Below are 22,726 nucleotides of genomic sequence, written 5' to 3'. Positions count from 1 at the left end.
AGGAATCTTTATTCAGGAAGCAGGGGTCGCGTGGGTTCTAGCCTTATTGACATCAAAAATATCTAAACAGGAACCAAAACTTCATAATTTGCCGGTTGGGCTACTCTTGTGTGCAGAGGATGCTCAAATTCAAATTCTGTCTCATTCAAAAGTGCAACATGGCCCTAATTACCCTACACTCTATGGAGAAAGTTAATATCATTTCTTGCTGATTACCTACAATCCATGTTTGTATGGTGTGGGGTGACATCCTTTCTCCCTTTCTCCAGATTACCCAATGCTACAATGACATAGCTATTAAGCTGCATGCATGGTCATCTTACAACACAGAATTGCAGCAGACATCAGCAGACCAGAATTAAACAAACAGAATTAAACAAGAGTGGCTCGGTAGCACCACTACTGACCGAGCTGGCCGAGTCCTGAAGGACATAGCTGCCAGTCTGGACCTGCGACAGGTGGTGAGTGAGCCAACAAGAGGGAAAAACCTACTTGACCTCGTCCTCACCAATCTACCTGTTGCAGATGCATCTGTCCATGACAGCATTGGCAGCAGGGACCACCGCACAGTCATTGTGGAGACGAAGTCCCGTCTTCACACTGAGGACACCCTCCATCTTATTCTGTGGCATTACCACCGTGCTAAATGGGATAGATTCAGAACAGATCTAGCAGCTCAGAACAGGGCATCCATGAGGCGCTGTGGGCCATCAGCAGCAGCAGAATTGTATTCCACCACAATCTGTAACCTCCTGGCCCGGCATATCCCTCACTCTACCATTACCACCAAGCCAGGGGACCAACCCTGGTTCAAAATGGAGTGTAGTAGAGTATGCTAGGAGCAGCACCAGGTGTACCTAAAAATGAGGTGCGAACCTGGGGAAGCTACAACACAGGACTACATGCATGCTAAAAAGCAGAAGCAGCATGCTATAGACAGGGCTAAGCGATCCCACAATCAACGGATCAGATCCAGCTCTGCAGTCCTGCCACATCCAGTCGTGAATGGTGGTGGACCATTAAACAACTAACAGGAGGAGGATCCTCCAAGAATATCCCCATCCTCAACGATGGTGAAGCCCAGCACGTGGGTGCAAAAGACAAGGCTGAAGCGTTTGCAACCAAATTCAACCAGAAGTGCCGAGTGGACGTTCCATATCGGCCTACTCCCGAGGTCCCCACCATCACAGAAGCCATTCTTCAGCCAATTCGATTCACTCCACGTGATATCAAGAAACGGCTGAGCGCACTGGATACAGCAAAGGCTATGGGCACCGACAACATCCCGACTATCGTGCTGAAGACTTGTGCTCCAGAACTAGCCACGCCTCTAGCCAAGCTGTTCCAGTACAGCTACAACACTGGCATCTATCCAACAATGTGGAAAACAGCCCAGGTATCTCCTGGCCACAAAAAGCAGGACAAATCCAACCCAGTCAATTACCGCCCCATCAGTCTACTCTCAAACATCAGCCAAGTGATGGAAGGTGTCATCGACAGTGCTATCAAGTGGCACTTATTCACCAATAACTTGCTCACTGATGCCCAGTTTGGGTTCCACCAAGACCACTCAGCTCCCAACCTCATTACAGCTTTGGTCCAAACATGGACAATGGAGCTGAATTCCAGAGGTGAGGCGAGAGTGACTGCCCTTGACATCAAGGCAGCATTTGACCGAGTCTGGCATCAAGGAGCCCTAGTAAAACTGAAGTCAATGGGAATCAGGGGGAAAACATTCCACTGGCTGGAGTCATACCTAGCACAAAGGAAGATGGTTGTGGTGGTTGAAAGTCAATCATCACAGCCCCAGGACATCGCTGCAGGAGTTCCTCAGGGCAGTGTCCTGGGCACAACATCTTCAGCTGCTTCATCAATGACCTTCCCTCCAACATAAGGTCAGAAATGGGGATGTTCGTTGATGACTGCACAGTGTTCAGCGCCATTCGCAACTCCACAGATAATGAAGCCGTCCATGTCCGCATGCAACAAGACCTGGACGATGTTCAGGCTTGGGCTGATAAGTGGCAGGTAACATTCACGCCACAGAAGTGCCAGGCAATGACTATCTTCAACAAGCGAGAGTCTAACCACCTCCCCTTGACGTTAAATAGCATTACCATCGCCGAATCCCCTACGATCAACATCCTGGGGGTCACCATTAACCAGAAACTTAACTGGACCAGCCACATAAATACTATGGCAACAAGAGCAGGTCAGAGGCTAGGTATTCTGCAGCGAATGTCTCATCTCCTGACTCCCCAAAGTCTTTCCACCATCTACAAGTCACAAGTAAGGAGTGTGATGGAATACTCTCCACTTGCCTGGATGAGTGCAGCTGCAACAACACTCGAGAAGCTCGACACCATCCAGGGCAAAGCAGCCAGTTTGATTGGCATCCCATCCACCACCTTAAACATTCACTCCCTCCACCACTGGCGTACCATGGCTGCAGTGTGTGCCATCTACAAGATGCACTGCAGCAACTCGCCAAGGCTTCTTCGGCAGCACCTCCCAAACCCGCGACCTCTTCCACCTAGAAGGATAAGGGCAGCAGGCGCATGGGAACATCACCACCTCCAAGTTCCCCTCCAAGTCACACACCATCTTAGAAGTATATCGCCGATCCTTCATCATCACTGGATCAAAATCCTGGAACTTCCTACCTAACAGCACGGTGGGAGTACCTTCATCACACGCACTGCAGCAGTTCAAGAAGGCAACTCACCACCACCTTCAAGGACATCTAGGGATGGGCAATAAATGCTGGAATTGCCAGCAACGCCCTGATCCCATAAACGATTTTTTTTAAAGTTAGCCTGAATAGGGCAGAAAAGTTCTAGGATACTGCCACATACCAAATTAGTAACAATACTGTGGAGGAGGAATTCCTGGAGTGTATACGGGATGGTTTCCTGGACCAATATGTCGAGGAACCAACTAGAGATCAGGCCATCTTAGACTGGGTATTATGTAATGAGAAAGGAATAATTAGCAATCTTGTTGTGCGAGGCCCCTTGGGGCGGAGCGATCATAATATGATCGAATTCTTCATTAAGCTGGAGAGTGAAGTCGTTGATTCAGAGACTAGAGTCCTGAATTTAAATAAAGGAAACTACGATGGTATGAGGCGCGAGTTGGGTAGGATTGATAGGGGAATGCTACTCAAAGGGTTGACGGTGGCTAGGCAATGGCAAACATTTAAAGATCGCATGGATGAACTACAGAATTTGTTCATCCCTGTTTGGCATAAAAATATAATTAAAAAGGTGACTCAACCGTGGCTAACAAGGGAAATTAGGGATAGCATAAGATCCAAGGAGAGGACATATAAATTGGCCAGAAAAAGCAGTAAACCTGAGGATTGGGAGCAGTTTAGGATTCAGCAAAGGAGGACAAAGGGATTAATTAAGAGGGGGAAAATAGAGTATGAGAGTAAGCTTGCAGGGAACATAAAAACTGACTGTAAAAGCTTCTATAGATATGTGAAGAGAAAAAGATTGGTGAAGTCAAGCGTAGGTCCTTGCAGTCAGAATCAGTGGAATTTATAATGGAGAACAAAGAAATGGTAGACCAATTAAATACATACTTTGGTTCTGTCTTCACAAAGGAGGACACAAATAACCTCCCAGAGATGTCGGGGAACATAGGGTCTGATGAGAGGGAGGAACTGAATGAAATCAGTATTTGTAGGGAAATGGTGTTAGGGAAATTGATGGGATTGAAGGCTGGTAAATCCCCAGGGCCTGATAATCTACATCCTAGGGTACTTAAGGAAGTGGCCCCAGAAATAGTAGATGCATTGCTGGTCATCTTCCAAAATTCTATAGACTCTGGAACAGTTCCCATGGATTGGAGGGTAGCTAATGTAACCCCACTATTTAAAAAGAGAGAAAACGGGGAATTACAGACCGGTAAGCCGGACATCGGTATTGGGGAAAATGCTAGAGTCCATTATAAAAGATGTAATAGCAGAGCACTTGGAAAACAGTGACAGGATCGGACAAGTCAACATGGATTTACAAAAGGTAAATCGTGCTTGACTAATCTACTGGAAATTTTTGAGGATGTAACTGGTAAAATAGATAAGGGAGAACCAGTGGATGTGGTGTATTTGGACTTACAGAAGGCTTTCGATAAGGTCCCACATAAGAGATTAGCATGTAAAGTTAAGGCACATGGGATTGGGAGCAAGGTACTGACTTGGATAGAGAACTGGTTGGCAGACAGGAAGCAAAGAGTTAGAATAAACGGGTCTTTTTCTGAGTGGCAGGCAGTGACTAGTGGGGTACCGCAGGGATCGGTCCTAGGACCCCAGCTATTCACAATATATATTAATTATCTAGACGAGGGAACTAGATGTAATATCTCCAAGTTTGCAGACGACACAAAGCTGGGTGGGCGTGTGTGCTGTGGAGATGCCGAGAAACTCCAGTATGATTTGGACAGGTTGGGTGATTAGGCAGATGCATGGCAGATGCAGTATAATGTGGATAAATGCGAGGTTATCCACTTTGGTGGCAAAAACAAGAAGGCAGATTATCTGAACGGCAATAGATTGGGAGAAGGGGAAGTGCAACGAGACCTGGGTGTCCTTGTGCACCAGTTGCTGAAGATAAGCATGCAGGTGCAGCAGGCGGTTAAGAAGGCAAATGGTATGTTGGCCTTCGTAGCGAAAGGGTCCGAGTACAGGAACAGAGATGTCTTGTTGCAGTTGTACAGGGCCTTGGTGAGACCACACCTTGAGTATTGTGTGCAGTTTTGGTCGCCTTATCTGAGGAAAGATGTTCTTGCCATGGAGAGAGTGCAGCAAAGATTCACCAGACTGATACCTGGGATGGCAGGAATGACGTATGAGGAGAGATTGGGTCGATTGGGCTTATACTCGCTGGAGTTTAGAATAATGAGAGGGGCTCTCATTGAAACTTATAAAATTCTAACAGGACTAGACAGACTAGACGCAGGAAGGATGTTCCCGATGGCGGGGGAGTCCAGAACCAGGGGTCACAGTCTAAGGATAAGGGGTAAGCCATTTAGGACAGAGATGAGGAGGAATTTCTTCACCCAGAGAGTGGTGAACCTGTGGAATTCTCTACCACAGAAGGCAGTTGAGGCCAATTCATTAAATATATTCAGGAAGGAGTTAGATATATTTCTTAAGGCTAAAGCGATCAAGGGATATGGAGAGAAGGCAGGGACAGGGTACTGAGTTTGGATGATCAGCCATGCTCCTATCTTCTATGTTTCTACTCCAGTACCTTTAATGTTACATTAGCTGTGAGGCCAAAACTAACATAGCAAAGAATAATTCATCTCGAGACTGCCACACCTTAACATTTTAAAACATAACAGTACATTTCCTTCCTAGTATCCCGAAGTCATATTCAACAATGCAATCACAATAAATGTAAGGAAGGATTTTCTTAAAACAACAAACATTTAACATTTGTTTTGGAAAACACTGTCCAAATTGCCCCACAAGGACCCATAAGCCAAACGCCTGATTTCCCTCATTTGCTAAATGAAAATTATAGATCCCAAACATATTCATTTAAAAACACTACTTTTTTGATCTCCGTACCTTTACCAAGAATAACGAGGGGTCTCTTGGCATTTTTAATGGTCAAAGCTGCTTCTATCACTGCTTGAGGCTCCGCCATGGCCACTGGAGCACGGAGACAACACGGAACAGTTCTAAACAGAAAAAGACAATTAGATGGATTCTTCTAGCTGCATGATACTATGACAAGCTTCTACACTGATATTGTAAAACAAAAGCACTCACTATGGGCTTTTTCATAGTAACATAAATCAACTTCACTTGTATGATGTGTATCAAGAAACTAAGTGTGGGCCTAGAAAGGAGGGAAACAAAGCTGGAAGTGCAAGTTAGAAAAGTAGTCAGCAAAACTAGTAGGGAGCAGAAACAAAGGCCAACAGTAAAGAGGGTCAAAGTGCAGAAAAATATTAAACAGGCAAAGTTGAAGGCAGTTTATCTAAATGCACATAGCATTCGCAACAAGGTGGATGAATTAATGGCACTAACAGAAGTAAATGGGTATGATGTAATTGCCATTACAGAGACATGGTTGCAGGATAACCAAAGCTGGGAACTGAATGTTCCAGGGTACTCATCATTTAGGAAGGACAGACAAAAAGGAAAAGGAGATGTCGCAGCGCTGTTAATAAGGGATGTGATCGGTACGATAGAGATAAAAGATCTTGGCTCGGCAGATCGTGATGTAGAACTGGAATCAGGTTGGGTGGAGCTAAGAAACAGCAAACGGTGGAAAACATTGGTGGGAGTTGTGTATAGGCCACCAAACAGTAGTGGTAATGTAGGGCACAGTATCAATCAAAAAATTAGAAGTGCATGTAACAAGGGCAATACAGTAATCATGGGGGACTTTAATCTACATATTGACTGGGCAAATCAAATTACCACTAATGGTGTGGAGGACGAATTCTTGGAATGCATGCGAGATGGTTTCCTGGATCAGTATGTGGAGGAACCAACCAAGGAACAGGCTATTCTGGATCTGGTACTGTGTAATGAGAAAGGGCTAATCAATAATCTTGTGGTAAAGGGGCCTTTAAGGACAAGTGACCATAATATGATTGAATTTTACTTTAAGTTTGAGAGTGATGTAGTCCAAACTGAAACTAAGGTCTTCAATCTAAACAGAGGAAACTACAAGGGTATGAGGGACAAGAATGGGAACATTCTGACTTTGGAGGGAGGGTAACTAAGCTAGAAGGAAACTAAGGAAGCCGGGACTGTTTACACTGGAACAAAGGCAGCTCAAGGAGATCTTTCAATGGTTTCAGGTTTCTAAGGAGATAAATTGAACCCAAATATATATCACTTGACATAACAACTGTGTAACCAAGTACACAGACTCAAGCTCAGGAGAGGGACTACTTAACTATTTAACACAACGGTCAATGAGTGTGTGGAACAGACTGCCCTGGAGACAAATTGTTTACTTTGGAGAGAGAAGTGATTTGAGTGGGTAAAAGTAAAAGGTGTTATTTTTACATGAAAAAAAACACTGGAATCTTCCAGTTGGAACACAATGTTCATTCCCATGTTCCCGCGTTCAAATATGCAGCAATGAAATTGAGTCATTAATTCTAAAATTAATGACCAATGTCTGGCTAATCTTAGCACACAGACTTACCTCAGTGATGCAGTCTGGATTTTTGAGGTCACCATATCTCCAGGGATATCAATATAACAAGCTCCTGGACGGCCATAGATACTACTTCTAACTGCCTTTAAAAAAAATTAAGCGATTTGAGATTTCTACTAGCTGGTAGTCAATAGTAAGAAAGAAAAAGAACACATTTTTATAACACCTTTCACGACCTTTTACAGCCAATGAAGTACTTTTGAAGTGTAGTCACTATTGTAATGTAGGAAACGCGGCAGCCAATTTGCACACAGCAAGCTCCCACAAACAGCAATGTGAGAATGACCAGGTATTCTTTTTTTTAAAGTGATGTTAATTGAAAGATAAATATTGGCCAGGACATTGGGGATAACTCCCCTGTTTGTCTTCAAAATAGTGCCATGGGATCTTTTGCGTCCACCTGATAGGGCAGACAGTGCCTCGATTTAACATCTCATCCTAAAGATAGCACCTCTGAGTGCAGCACCTCTGAGAGTGCAGCACTCACTCAGTACTGCGCTGGAGTAATAGTGGGGATATTACTTCATAAATAGAGCTAGAGTACAAAAGTAGAGAAGTTATGCTAAACCTTTATAAAGCGCTGGTTCAGCCACATCTGGAGTATTGTGTCCAGTTCTGGCCACCACACTTTAGGAAGGATGTGAAGGCCCTTGAGAGGGTGCAGAGGAGATTTACCAGAATGGTTCCGCGGATGGGGGATCTTAGTTACAAGGACAGGTTAGAGAAACTGGATTTGTTCTCATTGGAGCAAAGGAGGTTGAGGGGTGATTTGATAGAGGTGTAAAAGATTATGACGGGTTTGGATAGGCTAGACGGGGAAAGGCTGTTCCCACAAGTTGATGGTGCAAGGTCTAGGGGACACAGATTTAAGGTTTTGGGCAAGAGATACAAGCGGGAACGTGAGGAAAAACGTTTTTACGCAGCGAGTGGTGAGGACCTGGAATTCGCTGCCGACGGAAGTGGTGGAAGTGGAGACACTCAATGTTTTCAAGGGGAGACTGGATAGGCACTTGAGGGAAATAAACTTGCAGGGCTGTGGGGATAGAGCGGGGAAATGGGACTGACTGGGTTGCTCTACAGAGAGCCGGCACGGACTCAATGGGCCAAATGGCCTCCTTCTGTGCCGTTATGACTATTACTTTAGTATAAAATTTGCCCACATATATGGTTACAATTTCAGTTTATACAGGAAAAACTTTCGTTTAACCGGAGGTTAAATGTCCGGAAAGCTCTATCTACCGGCAAAATTCAGGAGCCGTTTCCTATAAGTTTTTTTACTTCTCGTTGCTTTTTTTTTCCAGTCAGGCTCTGCAAGGTCTAGCTGAAGCTGTTGCTTAGCTACAGAGACGCTTTTAAGCTGCGGCCGACTGTTTTGAAGCTGTTGCTAAGCAACAGGGTTTGTTGATTCACACGAAGCTCAAAAGCTCCGTATGTTTTAACTTTAGCGCTGGTTTCTACAGCAGTTTTGATGGTACGGCACCAGCTCAGTCCCGTCAGTGCCGGATACCAGAAAGTTTCCTGTATATACACACACCTACAAAAAAACTAGCTCTGAACTCCTCTTACTGTAGTTGAAAGTACACATGTACTTTTAAATATTTGGAAAACTTTGATAAAAATTTAAACTGATGATCAATAAAGAGCTATGTAAGCAGTCTGTTTCTGACAAAAGAACACAATTGTCTATGTTGCTCCAAGACACTGTGTCAAAATATCCACTGCAAAACAAAGTGCTCATCAGCAAGCAGCAATCTCAGGAGTTCCTCCACGTGTTAACACTGGAAAAGTAACGGCTCACATCTTAGTCTCTCTAAAATTACTTTAGTGTAAGCTAGAAGGGTAACTAGTTGCACTTCCTTCGACAAAGGTCACTAATACTATTAGATAAACGTATTAGGATAACATTTTCTGTCAAAGTATTTTCTCTTTAGGGCCAATTTACTTCAAATGGGTTGATAACAAGTTCTGCTTACAATTATGAAAGCAATGAAGTTGCAATCATATTATCTGAAGATGGGCCATTTTCAGCTTTCTTCATAGGAGCATTCAATATATGTCTATTTTAACAACTTTTTTTTTTTTTAAAAGATAAACTTATCAATGATACTGGATATCTTACCTACCATCCCTATTGCTTTCCAAATTACCTTTTCTATAATGGCAGGTATAGCTTCCAAACTGCTTGGTCTAGCTGAGAACTTGCTGTAAAGCCTACATGCCTCAACCTGCCAAAAAAAAATATTGTTAATGAATAAAGAGAGTTGGACTGGGCGAGGTAGAACACTACTCGGCATGAACCAGGTTTCACAGTTTGAATAAATGTATAATACATTTCATAGGTACACGTTAGATGGAGGTCTCGCACCTTTATCCTCAAGAAGGAGTTCGATATATTTCTTAAGGCTAAAGGGATCAAGGAAATGGGGAGAAAGCAGGGACAGGGTACTGAGTTTGGATGATCAGCCATGATCTCATTAAATGGCGGAACAGGCTCGAGGGGCCGAATGGCCTACTCCTGCTCATATCTTCTATGTTTCTATCCATATTAGGAATACTAACAGTACAGAAGCTTTGACTTTCAAAATCTGAACATCACTGTTTATATCATAGTAGTGTAGTATGCAGTTTGGAAAAATAATCTAGAATGTCTACCATTTGGTGACTAATTGGGAAGGAAAGGGGGGGCGGGGGGGTGAAGGATACCGACTAATTTGCCTGATAAATTTAAGATATAAAGACAGTTAATGCCAACAGACTGGTCTCCGGTTTCAAAGATCAATACCACCTACATGCCTTCTCACCATATTCCTGAACCATTCTCTCTTTCAACATACACATCCAATTGTCGCTTGAACCCAAGTGTGTTTCTCTTGCTCTTTATTTGATAATACATAAGAAACCCTATTAATAACTGACTGATGAATTCATGCACTAGCTAATAAAAACACAGGAAAAGCAACTTGATAAGTACCCACCTGATCATCAACGATGTGGCTTCATATCTACAGTATTATATATTAAAAGTGGTTACGTAGCTTGCAACATTCCATTTCAAAACACATTGAAAAGCCCTCTGCAAACTAGCCCTTGTAGAGTTTTTGAACTTTAAGCTACCTGCAATACCTAATACACCCATAGGTGGCATTCACAATGATAAACGCTAGTTCAGAAAGAACCCACCACTGCTGCGGTATTACAGTACTGTAGTTTTAAATTGCCAGACAACCTGTAATTCCTCTATGATGCCACAGGGTGACACCAAAGGACACATACATTACTGATTTCCACTCTTGCAATTTCTCACAAGCTGTGTGGGAGATCACCACTTCCCCATCATCCCCCCCCACCGCTACCCTGCCCTGCCCTTCCCATACTGGTTTTGAGACATTGTCAGCCAGTTGTTGCGCTGCCCCGCTCAACCGCTGGAGCCTATTACTAAGGAAGTGATAACAGGGTACTTAGAAAATCATAATATGATTAAGCATATGGATTTATGAAAGGGAAATCATATTTAACAAGTTTATTAGAGTTTTTTGAGGATGTAACTAGCTGGGTAGATAATGGGGAACCAGTGGATGTAGCATATTTGGATTTCAAAAAGGCAGTCGATAAGGTGCCACATAAGAGGTGGTTACACAAGATAAGAGCTCATGGGGTTGGGGGTAATATATTAGCATGGATGGATACAGGATTGGTTAACGGACAGAAAACGGTTGGCGATAAATGGGTCATTTCCAGGCTGTCACTAGTGGGGTGCCACAAGGATCAGTGCTTGGGCCTCAGCTATTTACAATCTATATTAATGACCTAGATGAAGGGACCAAGTGTAATATATCCAAGTTTGCTGACAATACAAAGTTAGGTGGGACAGTAAGCTGTGAGGAGGACACAAAGGGGGCGATTTTCCTGGAGCCGTCAGGCGGGCTTTGAGGCGTGTGGTGGGGGAGGAAAAATAAATAAATAAAATTTTAAAAATCGCAACATTAGGGGGTCACGACCCCCGCCCCCGCCTGATTTTCACCCAGGCGTTTCTGTCCGACCCGAATCAGTCCCGCCCGCAGCAGGCGGAACTGGTCTTCAGGCACCTTAATCACCAATAATTGGCATCTATAATGCCATTTTAAGGGACCCTTGCTATTTTCAGCCTTTTCCCACGTTAAACACGCCTGGTGGGAACCCCGCTGATGAAACCTGGCGTGAACAATATCGGATTGCTGACTATCAGCTGCAGGTCAATCAGGGAAGAAGAGATTTAATCAGACATCATTTGTAGGTTGCAGGACCTTGTTGTTTCAGACTTGGGGCAACTTGTTCCAGGCTTAGGCACAGCTGTGGAAGGTTGGAGCCTCACACACTTCTCCAGTGTGAGCTCCTGGGAAGCCCCTCTTGCCACCCTCACTCAGCGCTTCCTCAACGGAAGCATCTACCAGAAGCATGGGAGGCCTTTTTTTCCTTCCCTTCTTGGCATTAGAGGATCTCCAGCAGCAGAGGCGGCAGCAGCAGATCCAACAACAACAGCAGCACCAACAACAGCAGCACCAGCAACAGCAGCACCAGCAGCAGGAGCGACAGGCTGCAGCTCACCCACCTGAGGCAGCACAGGCCAGAAGGGGCCAGCACGTGGAAGGCCGTCGGCGCAGGGGATACCCCCCAAACAGGGTCTACAGACACAGGGTGAGCTACCGCAACATGACTGTGCAGCAGTGCCAAAGGCGGCTCTGACTTTCGCGAGAGGTAGTGACTGACATCTGCGCAATGCTACAGCAAGACCTGGAGCCCAGAGCACCAGGTCGACACTCCTTACCAGTGGCCATCAAAGTCACCACCGCACTCAACTTTTTTGCCTCAGGCTCCTTCCAAGGATCAGCAGCAGACATCAGCGGCATCTCCCAGGCGGCTGCACACACTTGCATCACGCAGGTAACCGATGCCCTCTTTGCCCTCGCGCACAATCACATCCATTTCACCAGGGATCGCGCAAGTGTGAGGGCGCGAGCGCTTGGATTAGCTCATCTGGCAGACTTTCCAAGGGTGCAGGGCATCATTGACTGCACATGTGGCCCTTAGGGCACCCCATCACAATCCAGGAGTTTTTGTCAGCCGCAAGGGCTTCCACTCCCTTAACGTTCAGCTGGTGTGTGACCACAAGGAGGAGATCTTGCATGTTTGTGCCAAGTACCCTGGCAGCTGCCATGACTCCTTCATACTGCGCCAGTCTACTGTGCCTCCACTATTCAGGCCGCTAGACGAACTTCAGGGATGGCTACTTGGAGACAAGGGCTATCCCCTGCGGACTTGGCTAATGACGCCGTTGAGGAGACCAACCAACAAAGCTGAGGAGCGCTACAACTCCAGCCATATTTCCACCAGATGCATTATCGAGCAAACCATTGGATTGCTGAAGATGCGCTTCAGATGCCTGGATAGATCGGGTGGAGCCCTACAGTACTCAGCGGCCAGAGTCTCCAAAATCGTCGTGGTTTGCTGTGTACTTCACAACATGGCACAGCATCGTGGCTTGCAGATTCCTCAGGACCAAGTGGCACCTCACAGACCCGCCTCGGATGAAGATGATGCTGAGGAGGAGGAGGAGGAGGAGGGCGAAAACGACCATCCTGCAGAGGCCCATCAACCAGCGGCACCATTACACGAGAACATTGCTGCCTGGGATGCAAGGAACGCACTCATCCTGTCCAGATTTGCTTAGCCTAGTACATCAAACACTGTAGCCTCGCTGCTTCTTACCTGAGCATGGACAATGGCCAAACCCTGCGCATTCCTACCTATTTGACCAGCATCCTGACAACTGCAAGTAATCCTAAGGCCTCACTGTGAAATCCCCATTCGCCAAATGACACACGCCACAACTGCAGCAGTTGCCATCAGATTTTTTATAAACAAGATACTGATGACAGAATAACTATATACAAAACTTTTCACCCAAGTGACTACCCTTGTGATTGGTGGTGCTTTATTTTTCTCTTACGCGTGCTCCTACGTAGTGGTTCCCCTGTGGCTTCAGCAGATGTGGAGGCCCCTTGCTGACTTTCCTGCTGCTCCTGTCTCGACATCTTTGGCGGGCGTCCTCTGGGGTGGCGAGCCTGTGAGGGCTCGCCAGCAGTCTGCTGCTCCTGCGGCTGTGCAGGGTTTGAGACGCCTCTCACTTGGGTGTGGACTCCGGCGGGGCTCTGACCGAGGGCTCTGCAGTGGAATGGAAGTGTGAGCGCATGGAGAGGAGCCCCCACTTCCTTGAGGTGTGCCAACAACCTCCCCCTCATTGGTCAGGTCCCCCTCAGCACCTGCAAGTGGCTGGAGAGCACCTTGCTGCACATCAGGGGGGCCATGGGGACCCGTATCTGCACTGGTAGTCCTACTCAGAAGGACGTCCATGAAGGTCTGGTTTCACTGTTCAAAAGATGCCCATCGCTCCTCAAGAGATGTCATTCTATTCTGAACTCTCACCATGTTTTCCATAGCCTGGCGACTAAGCTCCTCCATGGCTGTAGCCCTCCTCTCCTCGGCCGTAGCCCTCCTTTCCGTGGTGATGCGTTCATGCACCAATGACTCCACTAAGGCTCTGCTCATGTTCGCTATGGACTCCTCCATTCACTCCACACTCGCAGTGACCCTGGAGACAAAACCTGCCAGAGACTCCTGCATCTGTGCATGGAGATCCATCACCTCTTCTCTTGCGGATGGACCCAGAGGCAGAGGGTTGACATGCAGCTGAGCTGAGCTGGCAGAGTCCTGCGCCCTCCGATGAGGACTCTCCACTGCTGTCCCTGTCTCCACAATCTGCTGATGCTCCCTTGTGAGCTGTGAAACACCAGGTGACAACTCTACTCTATGTCCCGAAGGTCCCCCCGAGGTGTGAGCGTCTGTGCTGGTGCTGGGTGCGCTTACTTCTGCTGACGCTGCACCCTCAGAGGTTGGAGCTTCCTCTGGGGAGTCTGGCTGCTCAGCCTCTTCCTCCTCCACAGTGGGGAGGGGGGCTCTGGATGGTACTGTGGGGGAGTAAAGGAAAGAGTTAGAGATGTGATGCACATTGGATTTTGAAGATGTTCATAAGTCCAAATGATGTAGCTTCAGAATCATAACAGCGACTCATGCTATGTCAATGAGAGAGGTGGAAAACTATTCTGTCACCAGCTTGCGGGACTGCCCCTGTCTCTCCTTCCCCAGCTTCCGCAGCCACATCAGCCCCGACAATTTCCAGCACTCCTTCCTCCCAGGGGGTCAGGTGGGCTATTGAGGCTGTCCCTCCTCCAGTCCTGGCTCGCTCTCTGTTGTTGTGAGCTCTCTTTTCCTGCAATGAGGGAGACAAGTGGAGGTTGAGTGAGAATGAAGGAGTGAGTGTAGAGATTGCATAGCATAGATAAGAGGGAGACAAAGATGGTGTGAGGCTGCAAGACCAAGGGCCCTCCCTGTGTGTTGTCAGTTGTGTTCAAAGCATCAGAGTGAGAGGGAGTGTGAGGACTGCATGGTGGAATAGTTATGGAATGTGAGCATAGAGAGAGAGGGAATGGGTAAGGGTGCATGGATGTGTCTGTGAAGTAGGATGTGGAGGAAGAGAGTGCTAAAGCTGAGTGCTGGTGGGAAAAGGCAATGGGGATCAGTTTGAGGGTGATGGAAACGTCATACTTACTTTTCCTGTACGGTGAAGGTCATGGAAGCGTTTCCGACACTGTATCCAGGTTCTTCTGGTGACTCCCAGCGAGTTGACATCTGCTGACACCTGCATCCATGCAGCCTTGGTCGCAGTGGGAGGCCTCTTCCTCCCTGACCTAGGGAAGAGGACCTCCCTGTGGGCCCTAACCCCATCCAATAATGCCTGCAGTGAAGCCTCGTCGAATTTGGAGGCAGCTCGGGGTCTGGCACTGGCCACAGCTGCTGCAGGCTGCTTTGCCATCCTGTATGGTTCGTTTGGAAGCCTGCAGAGGTTGCAATGCTTGCTGTGGACCTTAAAAGCACCACGAATGATGGCATCATACTGTGCGACTTTCTGACTGGAAATAGTCGATTAGCAAGGGTTCCCACACGCTGGAAATGAATTGGCCAACTGAGGGAAAATTGCATCAATCTGGCAGACCCATTTAGATTCGTGTGGGAACCCCGACATTCGGGGAACCCAACAATTCCCCACACCTGCAGGAAAATCGGCCCCAAAGAGTCTGCAAAGGGATATAGACAGGTTAAGTGGAGGTGGCAAATGGAGTATAATGTGGAGAAATGTGAGGTTATTCACTTTGGTAGGAAGAATAGAAAAACAGAATATTTTTTAAATGGTGAGAAACTATTAAATGTTGGTGTTCAGAGAGATTTGGGTGTCTTCATACAGGAAACACAGAGTTAGCATGCAGGTACAGCAAGCAGGACTCCTTCCTTAAGCAGGTTAGCCAGCCTACGCGGGCGGAGGCATTGCTAGATCTGGTTATGAGTAATGATCAGGTAGATGAGCTAAATGTGGCTGAGCACCTTGGGTCTAGTGACCGCCATGATAAGGTTTAAAATCCAACTGGAAAGGGAAAAGTGTCAGCACAAAACTGAAACATCAAATTGGATTTGGGCAGATTTTAGAAAGGTGGGGAACAAGCGAGGTGAGGTTGAAGGATAAATTGGCACACAGGACTGTAGAGCAACAGCGGTATTTTAAAAAAAGATTGGAAAGGTACAGAATACAATGTAATTGATTTTTGGAGGCACATTTTGAAATATGCATCTGCTAAAGAGACTAAATTTAGTGCCTAATCTTGACCAATACTACAATAAAAAAACTCTGCACATGCTTAGCTATGACATGCCAAAAGGAACATTTCTAATTGATCCTAAATTTCATTATTTTTGGTGATTTTACTGGGCCACATTACACCAGGTGTTTTTTTCTGGGGAGGGGGAAGAGGAGATGGTTTTAGGAATTGTAATTCAATATCTCTCTCTCCACATTCCAAACCAAACAAGGTTGTGTTTGATCAGGCAATTCCAGCCAGTCTCCTCCCTCGGCCAGAAATATGGCCCAATCATTTGCCTACAGATTGCTTATGTATTTCAGTCATGCGGCACGAGTTTAGAATTTGCCATGCTCACATATACACTCAGGCTTCTGATAGAATAAGCCACCCTCAAGCAATAACATGGATGTCATTTTTCAGGAAAAAGTAATCAATAGATCAATTTTGGAGCATTTAAGACTGCCAGTTTCTGTGATATGTAATTAAAATATCTCCAGCTCATACTTTGCACCCCTACCAGTTTTCATTAAAAGGGATGAGATAGGCAAAAACAATAAGCAGCTGAGATAATCTGTTAATGTAAGATAAATTGAAAAAAAGACAGGACCAAAATTTTGGCGATTTGAAGGAAAAAACTAATTACAATGTGCAATAGCAGCAAGACTGGCATAATTATACCACGACTGCCAGATGGCCGAATCATTTATTTTGTGTGCATTTGACTAAATTTTCATATAATGTGTGTGTGTGTTTTTTTCGGAAGGAACAGTAGAGCCAAAAGGGAGGAGTGGATAGTGATGCTACAACTGAAACCATGTCAGGATCCAGCAGGTTTTGCTCGACACAAAAGGTGTAATTTAACACTGTCACTACTGTCAGAACAAGGCACAATATTGGATCGATTTAAAGTTATATAGGTTGTTCAGTATTTCACATCAACCTTAATTGGCATTCTATCTTAAAACTGAAAAGTACTCTGAAATTCAGGGAGATGGCAAAAAAAGTTAACTGGAAAAGGTCTTTCAGTCACGCGATACAACGTCCCCATCCAAACAAATTCAAACACCCCCAAATTTTGCAAATAAAGAGATTATGAGTTTCACAAACCTGTGGAAACTCCTGAAAGGCACCCATTGTTTCCTGATTTTGGTCAGAGGATCCTGCTAGGACAATTACAGGCCTAAAATAAATAACATTGTTTTGATTTAATGGTACTTCACTCAAGCCTTGTGCTCTTTGAAATGTTTTCATCTTCGAGAAGGTTGATGTTTAACAACCTTAGATATATAATGCTTAACATCAATGCATTCAATCACCTCAACTTCAAAAGCAATTTCTTCAAATTAAAATGTATAATTATACAAAGCTTGATGTAGATTAAGCCCAATATAACAATTTTCCAGCTGATGATTAGAATAAGTGCTCTTAGGTTGAGTTATTGAGCTGCACCAGGATTAAAGCCTCAATCCTACTGGTAGATAGTACTACACCTCACGAGAAGTATCATTTCTATTCATCGCACAACAAAAACGCACCGACAGGCCCACGGCCTCTTTCGTGGCTTCCAAAACATGCAGCATTAATTAGAATGTTGCATTTCTTTTGCCTACAATATGCTAATTGAACTGCAATGCAGTGCACTCTGTATAGAAAATGCAGGATATATCAGGCAGGTCTGTCAGCAGCTGAAGAGAAAAAAAATAAGTTAACCTTTCAGGTGTAGGCCCTTCATCAGAACTAGATTCAAATAAAGGTAAACACCAAAAACATTAACTCATCTTTTCTCTGGATGATTTGGTGCTTGAACTTACTCTGATAAATTAACCCAGGGAAAATAACCCATTTTAAAGTTGTGCTGTGGACTTGGGATTCACAGCAGGCCTAGCTACAAAATTCACATTTTTCTTTGAGATTTAAAGCAGATTTATATCAGTAACTGTAACTATGTAAAAAAAAATTATTCAAGGTATACCGCTTTACTTGTTTTAAAATAATATGTAAAATGGATACGTATTTTCCCACCTCCCCAATATAAGTTATTTTTAAAAGCTAACCTCTTGTAACCAGTCATGCCTCCCCACATTAGCTGCAGTGACAGACACAACAGAAAACTTATGGAATGGCACAGTGCTGTCTGCAATATAAACTCAGACTGCAGGTGGGAAGAAATGAAATCTGCCTGCATCGAAAGTGCTAGATCTCGTAGGTGAGCTGAATTTCTATGCCAGGTAGAATAATAGACACTTGCAATATTGGGGGGGGGGGAAGGGCTGGACAGGATAACAGTGGACTGCTGTAATTTCACCTGGGACCTGGGCTCAATTCCAGCCCAGATGATATCTATCAACATTTTGGGTGCAGTGTAGATGTTTTTGCCCTGCATTCTGCCCATTACGCCTGGCTATCAGTGTTCCACCATTATAGGAGAGGTTAAAACGTGGAATGCTCTACCAGAAACCAGGGAGTGGGGGTAGCAGAATCCACAGCACTTTTAAAAAATGGATAAATATTTATTTTTTAAATAAATGGATATGGGGGAGGAAAAGGACAAGGGAGTAGGGCTAAATGGATAGTTTTTTTTCCAGAGAACAGGCAGAAGCACAGTGGGCTGAATAGCCTCTTCCCATAAGGATTCAACATGCTTTTCTGGGAATTATGTACACTTTTTATGCTATCTTGATGATTTTGCTTTACTTTTCCTGCATGTCCACAATAGTGAAAGCCCCAAGAGTGTATTAGCAGCTCATGTAGTGCTATTTTACTTAATAGCAAACCTCATAACCGTAAGCACCATTTCCACAATGAGCCCTAATCACTGAAGGTTGCAAGTTGAAGTTTGCTTGCATTGCTATGTGTCCTGTCTGTTCTGTTTGAGCCATTTTGTAATCCCCTAGTTTTAAAGTCACAACAAGTAGTTGTAATTGAGGAGATGAGAATTTATTTTATGCAGCAAATTGTTATGATCTGGAATGCACTACCTGAAAGGGTGGTGAAAGCAGATTCAATAGTAACTTTCAGAAGGGAATTGGATAAATACTTGAAGGGGAAAAAATTGCAGGGCTATGGGGAAAGGGCTGGGGAGAGGGACAAATTGGATAGCTCTTTCAAAGAGCTGGCACAGGCACAATGGACCAAATTGCCTCCTCCTGTGCTATAAGATTCTATGATTTTAGTTAGCAAACTACAAATGGTCTTCATTGGTCTCTTGTACATTACTAAACCTTTCTTCTTATATTTGTTCACAAGTGACTCCTCTGCCTCCCCTATCCCTTGTAAAACAGGTATTCCTGCAGATGAGACACTGCTAACTCTAGCTGCAAAAAATGGAAAAGAATTCCATTTTAATATTCCTTGAGAAGCTTTTACACAAAAAGAAACTTCAATTAGAATCACAATGGATAAGTTCTCCACCCATCCTTCCTCAAAATTGCTCAGTTGGTAATACACTGTCCAGCGTGGAAGTGAATCATAATAGACCAGGAAGGCCCTGGTTTGATCCCTGATCTGTGCAGAGTTAGCCAGGACAATCACCAATGCCAATTAAAGTCACACCACGCTTTTAAATTAATCAGTTAAAAATTATATTTGTAGGTTGACTTCCCAGACTTGTGACTCTTGCAACAGTATCTTTCACAAAACAAATTGAAAAACACACACAAGCTGTAACAATTTACAAACGTTACCAGCAGTTCATGTTTGCATTTGCCATTCCTCCAAGTGCATGAATAAGACCTGGGCCAGAGACTGCAAGGCAAACTCCCGGCCTAAAAAGAACAATCAGTTACAATCACCTTTAAATAGCAGGTATATAGGTAGATGTATTATTAAATGCACACAGCAGCAAAGTCAGGAAATTAAAAGGCAACTATCGGGAGACTAACCTTCCTGTTAAATATCCCACTGCAGATGCTGCATAACAAGCCTGTTTAGAGATCAAAACACAAAGCCAGTAAAACATTCTAGGATTTAATTTTGAGAATACCGTCCAAAGAAGTCACAAAAAGTACACACAGTTTTACTTACAGCTTGCTCGTTTCTCATACCAATGTACTTAATTCCAGCAGCTTGAGCTGCCATGGCTACTTCTATCACTGGGATACCAACAATCCCAAACATATACCGAACATTCTGCAGAAAAGAAAAATTAAAACGTGGAATTTTGTTAGACATTCTTAGTGTGAATTTAAGCAAAAAATATTTTGTTAAGCTCACAGATGTAATCTTAAAAGATTTTCTGAAAATCTGTTGGAAACATTCAAGTTACAGATACAGATAATCTGAGCAATCCATATCTAAAAGTTAAAACTATTTATCCAGAGTGGAAAGTTTACAAAAATGGCATTGGTCAAGTACTGAAGATTGAGTGGCCTTTCTTAGGAGTACTAGCAGTCATAGTCTGGGGAGACTTTTATTCAATGGATCTCCTCACTGTATTCTAGCTCTGCTCATTGGTTATCTTAAATAGCATTGCATGGTCTTCTCTTAAATTGTTCCAAAGCACTTGCAGTGTTGCTCTCCATCATCCAGTTTTTTAAACCATGGCTATTGAGCCAATGGATTCATGCCATTTCAAACTGATAAAGCTATCCATTTATTCCAATTCCCTGCTCTTTCCCCATACACTTGAAATGTTTCTTTCAATTCTTTATCCACATCCCTTTTCTATTATAGATTATGCTTCCACCAGTTTCTGATACAACATTCCATGTCTTAAAAGCCCTATCTCCAACCTTTCCTGTTTGGTAATGATCTTCAATATATTGTATCTTCATATACTAACTCGCCCAATCCAGCAGAAATAGTTTTACCCTATCTAGCTGATCAAAAACCCATATTTTTGAACACATGTATCAGATCTCCTCTTGACATTCTTTGTTCAAATGAAAAGAACCCCAGTATCTCCTCATAACTAGAAACTCTCTTCCTTGGTATAATCTCAGTGAATCTCTTCTACATCCTCACTATGGCTTTGACATCCTTCCTAAAGCAAGCAGCCTAGTATTCTAACTATGTGGCCTAACCAATGATTTGTATAGGCTTAGCATTACCCTGTGCTTTTGTACTCTATGCCCTTATTCATAAAACCTATGATCCCATTGCTTTTGTTTTATTTTAAAGTAGCTTTATCAACTTCTCCAACTTTTAAAGATCTGTGTACCTGAACCCCTAAGTCTCTGCGCCTATTAAATTTTACCGTTGTGTATATTTCCTCTCATTTTTCTGCCCAAACGTATGTCAGATTTTCTTGCATTAAATTTCATCTGACATCTATCTGCTAACTGGTGTTATCCTGAAGTCAATCCTCTTCATAGGAACCAAACTCCCTATTTTTGTGTCATCTGTAAATGTTGATATTGTGCCCCCTATGCCCAAGTCTAGATCACATATGTATATTGAGAGCAGCACTGGTCCCAACACTGAACCCTGTGTCCTACACTGCACTCAGCATTAGATAAATGTGTGACTTGAAGGTCAGTTGTGCCAAATGAGAGGGGATATCCGTCTGTGGTTTAGGAATCACATCTTGTTGGACTGGCTCAGGTTTGGGGGGTGAACATTACTCCATAAGTGATCAGTAAATGGCATTATTTGGGTCTTTTATGGTTTTACCACTTATTAGAGGGTGATTTGATTTGATCTTCAACACTTATACCAGGCAAATTATCTCCTCCAATGCATAAATCAAATCGTTTTTCATTAAAATCCAGCTGTCCAAAGGTTCTCAAAGTTTCTTCCAACGTCCAAGACTGGAACACTCAGAATAATGAGGGTACAAAACAGCAAAAGGATTGAGTGGGATACACCATAGCAATCCCTCTCAGAACATGCAGGTGTTGGGTGAAACAAGGGGGTTCATATCACTGAACAACCCAAAGACTAGACTTATGGGATTGATGGGGAAGAGATAAATTTAGGTTTAGGTGAGAGTGAGGCTCAAGTTGAGTTGTAACCAATTTGTTGTGATTTCCTGCTTAAAGCAAGATTATTGATATTAATATAATTCAATATGTTAGTTACAACGTGGCCTATGTTGGTATAGTCCTCTCTTAAAGATATAGCTTCCTTTATTTCAATGGATTGGCTGCCTTCGTCTCCATTTCGGTAAATGCGTGTGCTGTTACTGCTTCTCACCTGTTCTCTCAGTGCCTCTGCTATGACCTGGGCTCCGCTGAGCTCCTCTTGCGCTGCCATTTCCACTCAAGGCTCTGAGGCAAGTAGAGGAAGGAAGCGCTTCCCAGCTCCCAAATGCACAGGTCGACCGCCGCAGTGCTATGACTGACAAGCTGCAGGACCAACCCGAGCGAGGAGGAAGCGGCGGCATGTGTTGCTGCGGTGGACATCCTGCTGCAAATTCGCTTTATCTGTGGCGAATTTTGAGCAATAATTTGAAAACATTTGGCACGTTTTGAAATTCTCCCAGATGTGGTGACCACTTAGGATTTGTCTCTAAAATTGCGGACCAGCAGAATCCACTGGGAACCCAAGGCTTCCTGGGGAGGAGGCGGTGCTCCTCCTACCTCGGCAGGCAGATGGCTCGGGCAGTGCCTGCTGAATCTCACTAGGTTGGCCTAACTCGGTGTCTGCAAGCTTTTCAAGCAAAATTGTATGGCTCCAGCTGCTGGTCTGACTTTGTCTTGAAGGGATTCCCTCAGTCACTGGTCTGACATTTTAAGGGATTCCCCTCCACGTTTATCTTTCCCTGCTAAGCAGAATAGGTGAGAAGAGGAAATGGAGACGAGGAATAAATTGGCTAAATACTTGAAGGAGAAAAAAGAATGCAGGGAAATGGGGAAAGAGGGGGGAGTG

At 44.3% G+C, this 22,726-nt stretch overlaps 1 protein-coding gene across 3 annotated transcripts in view; it reads right to left on the bottom strand.

Annotated features, from left to right (window-relative positions):
• Positions 1-22,315, bottom strand: part of hacl1 (2-hydroxyacyl-CoA lyase 1) — a 111,160-nt gene extending 88,845 nt beyond the window's left edge. The window contains exons 1-8 of one of the 3 annotated variants that reach the window (XM_085988046.1): positions 22,052-22,315; positions 19,943-20,047; positions 19,801-19,841; positions 19,603-19,683; positions 17,027-17,099; positions 9,338-9,415; positions 7,179-7,273; positions 5,579-5,691 (exon numbers count right to left, since the gene is read on the bottom strand). In XM_085988046.1, coding sequence (XP_085844172.1) covers positions 5,579-5,691; positions 7,179-7,273; positions 9,338-9,415; positions 17,027-17,099; positions 19,603-19,683; positions 19,801-19,841; positions 19,943-20,047; positions 22,052-22,111 — 646 coding nt within the window. In that variant the 5' untranslated portion in view covers positions 22,112-22,315. Of the gene's footprint in view, positions 1-5,578; positions 5,692-7,178; positions 7,274-9,337; positions 9,416-17,026; positions 17,100-19,602; positions 19,684-19,800; positions 19,842-19,942; positions 20,048-22,051 lie in introns of those variants that run through there. The other 2 variants (XM_085988045.1, XM_085988047.1) reach the window with 2 other exon arrangements.
• Positions 22,316-22,726: the final 411 nt, after the last annotated feature.

The sequence above is a fragment of the Somniosus microcephalus genome, chromosome 5 (assembly GCF_052327205.1).
Source record: "Somniosus microcephalus isolate GS21.2 chromosome 5, FLI_Smic_1.0, whole genome shotgun sequence".
NCBI classification, from domain to species: Eukaryota; Metazoa; Chordata; class Chondrichthyes; order Squaliformes; family Somniosidae; genus Somniosus; species Somniosus microcephalus.
The sequence above is the reverse complement of the archived record's forward strand: the minus strand, read 5'-3'. Positions and strand labels throughout refer to the sequence as shown.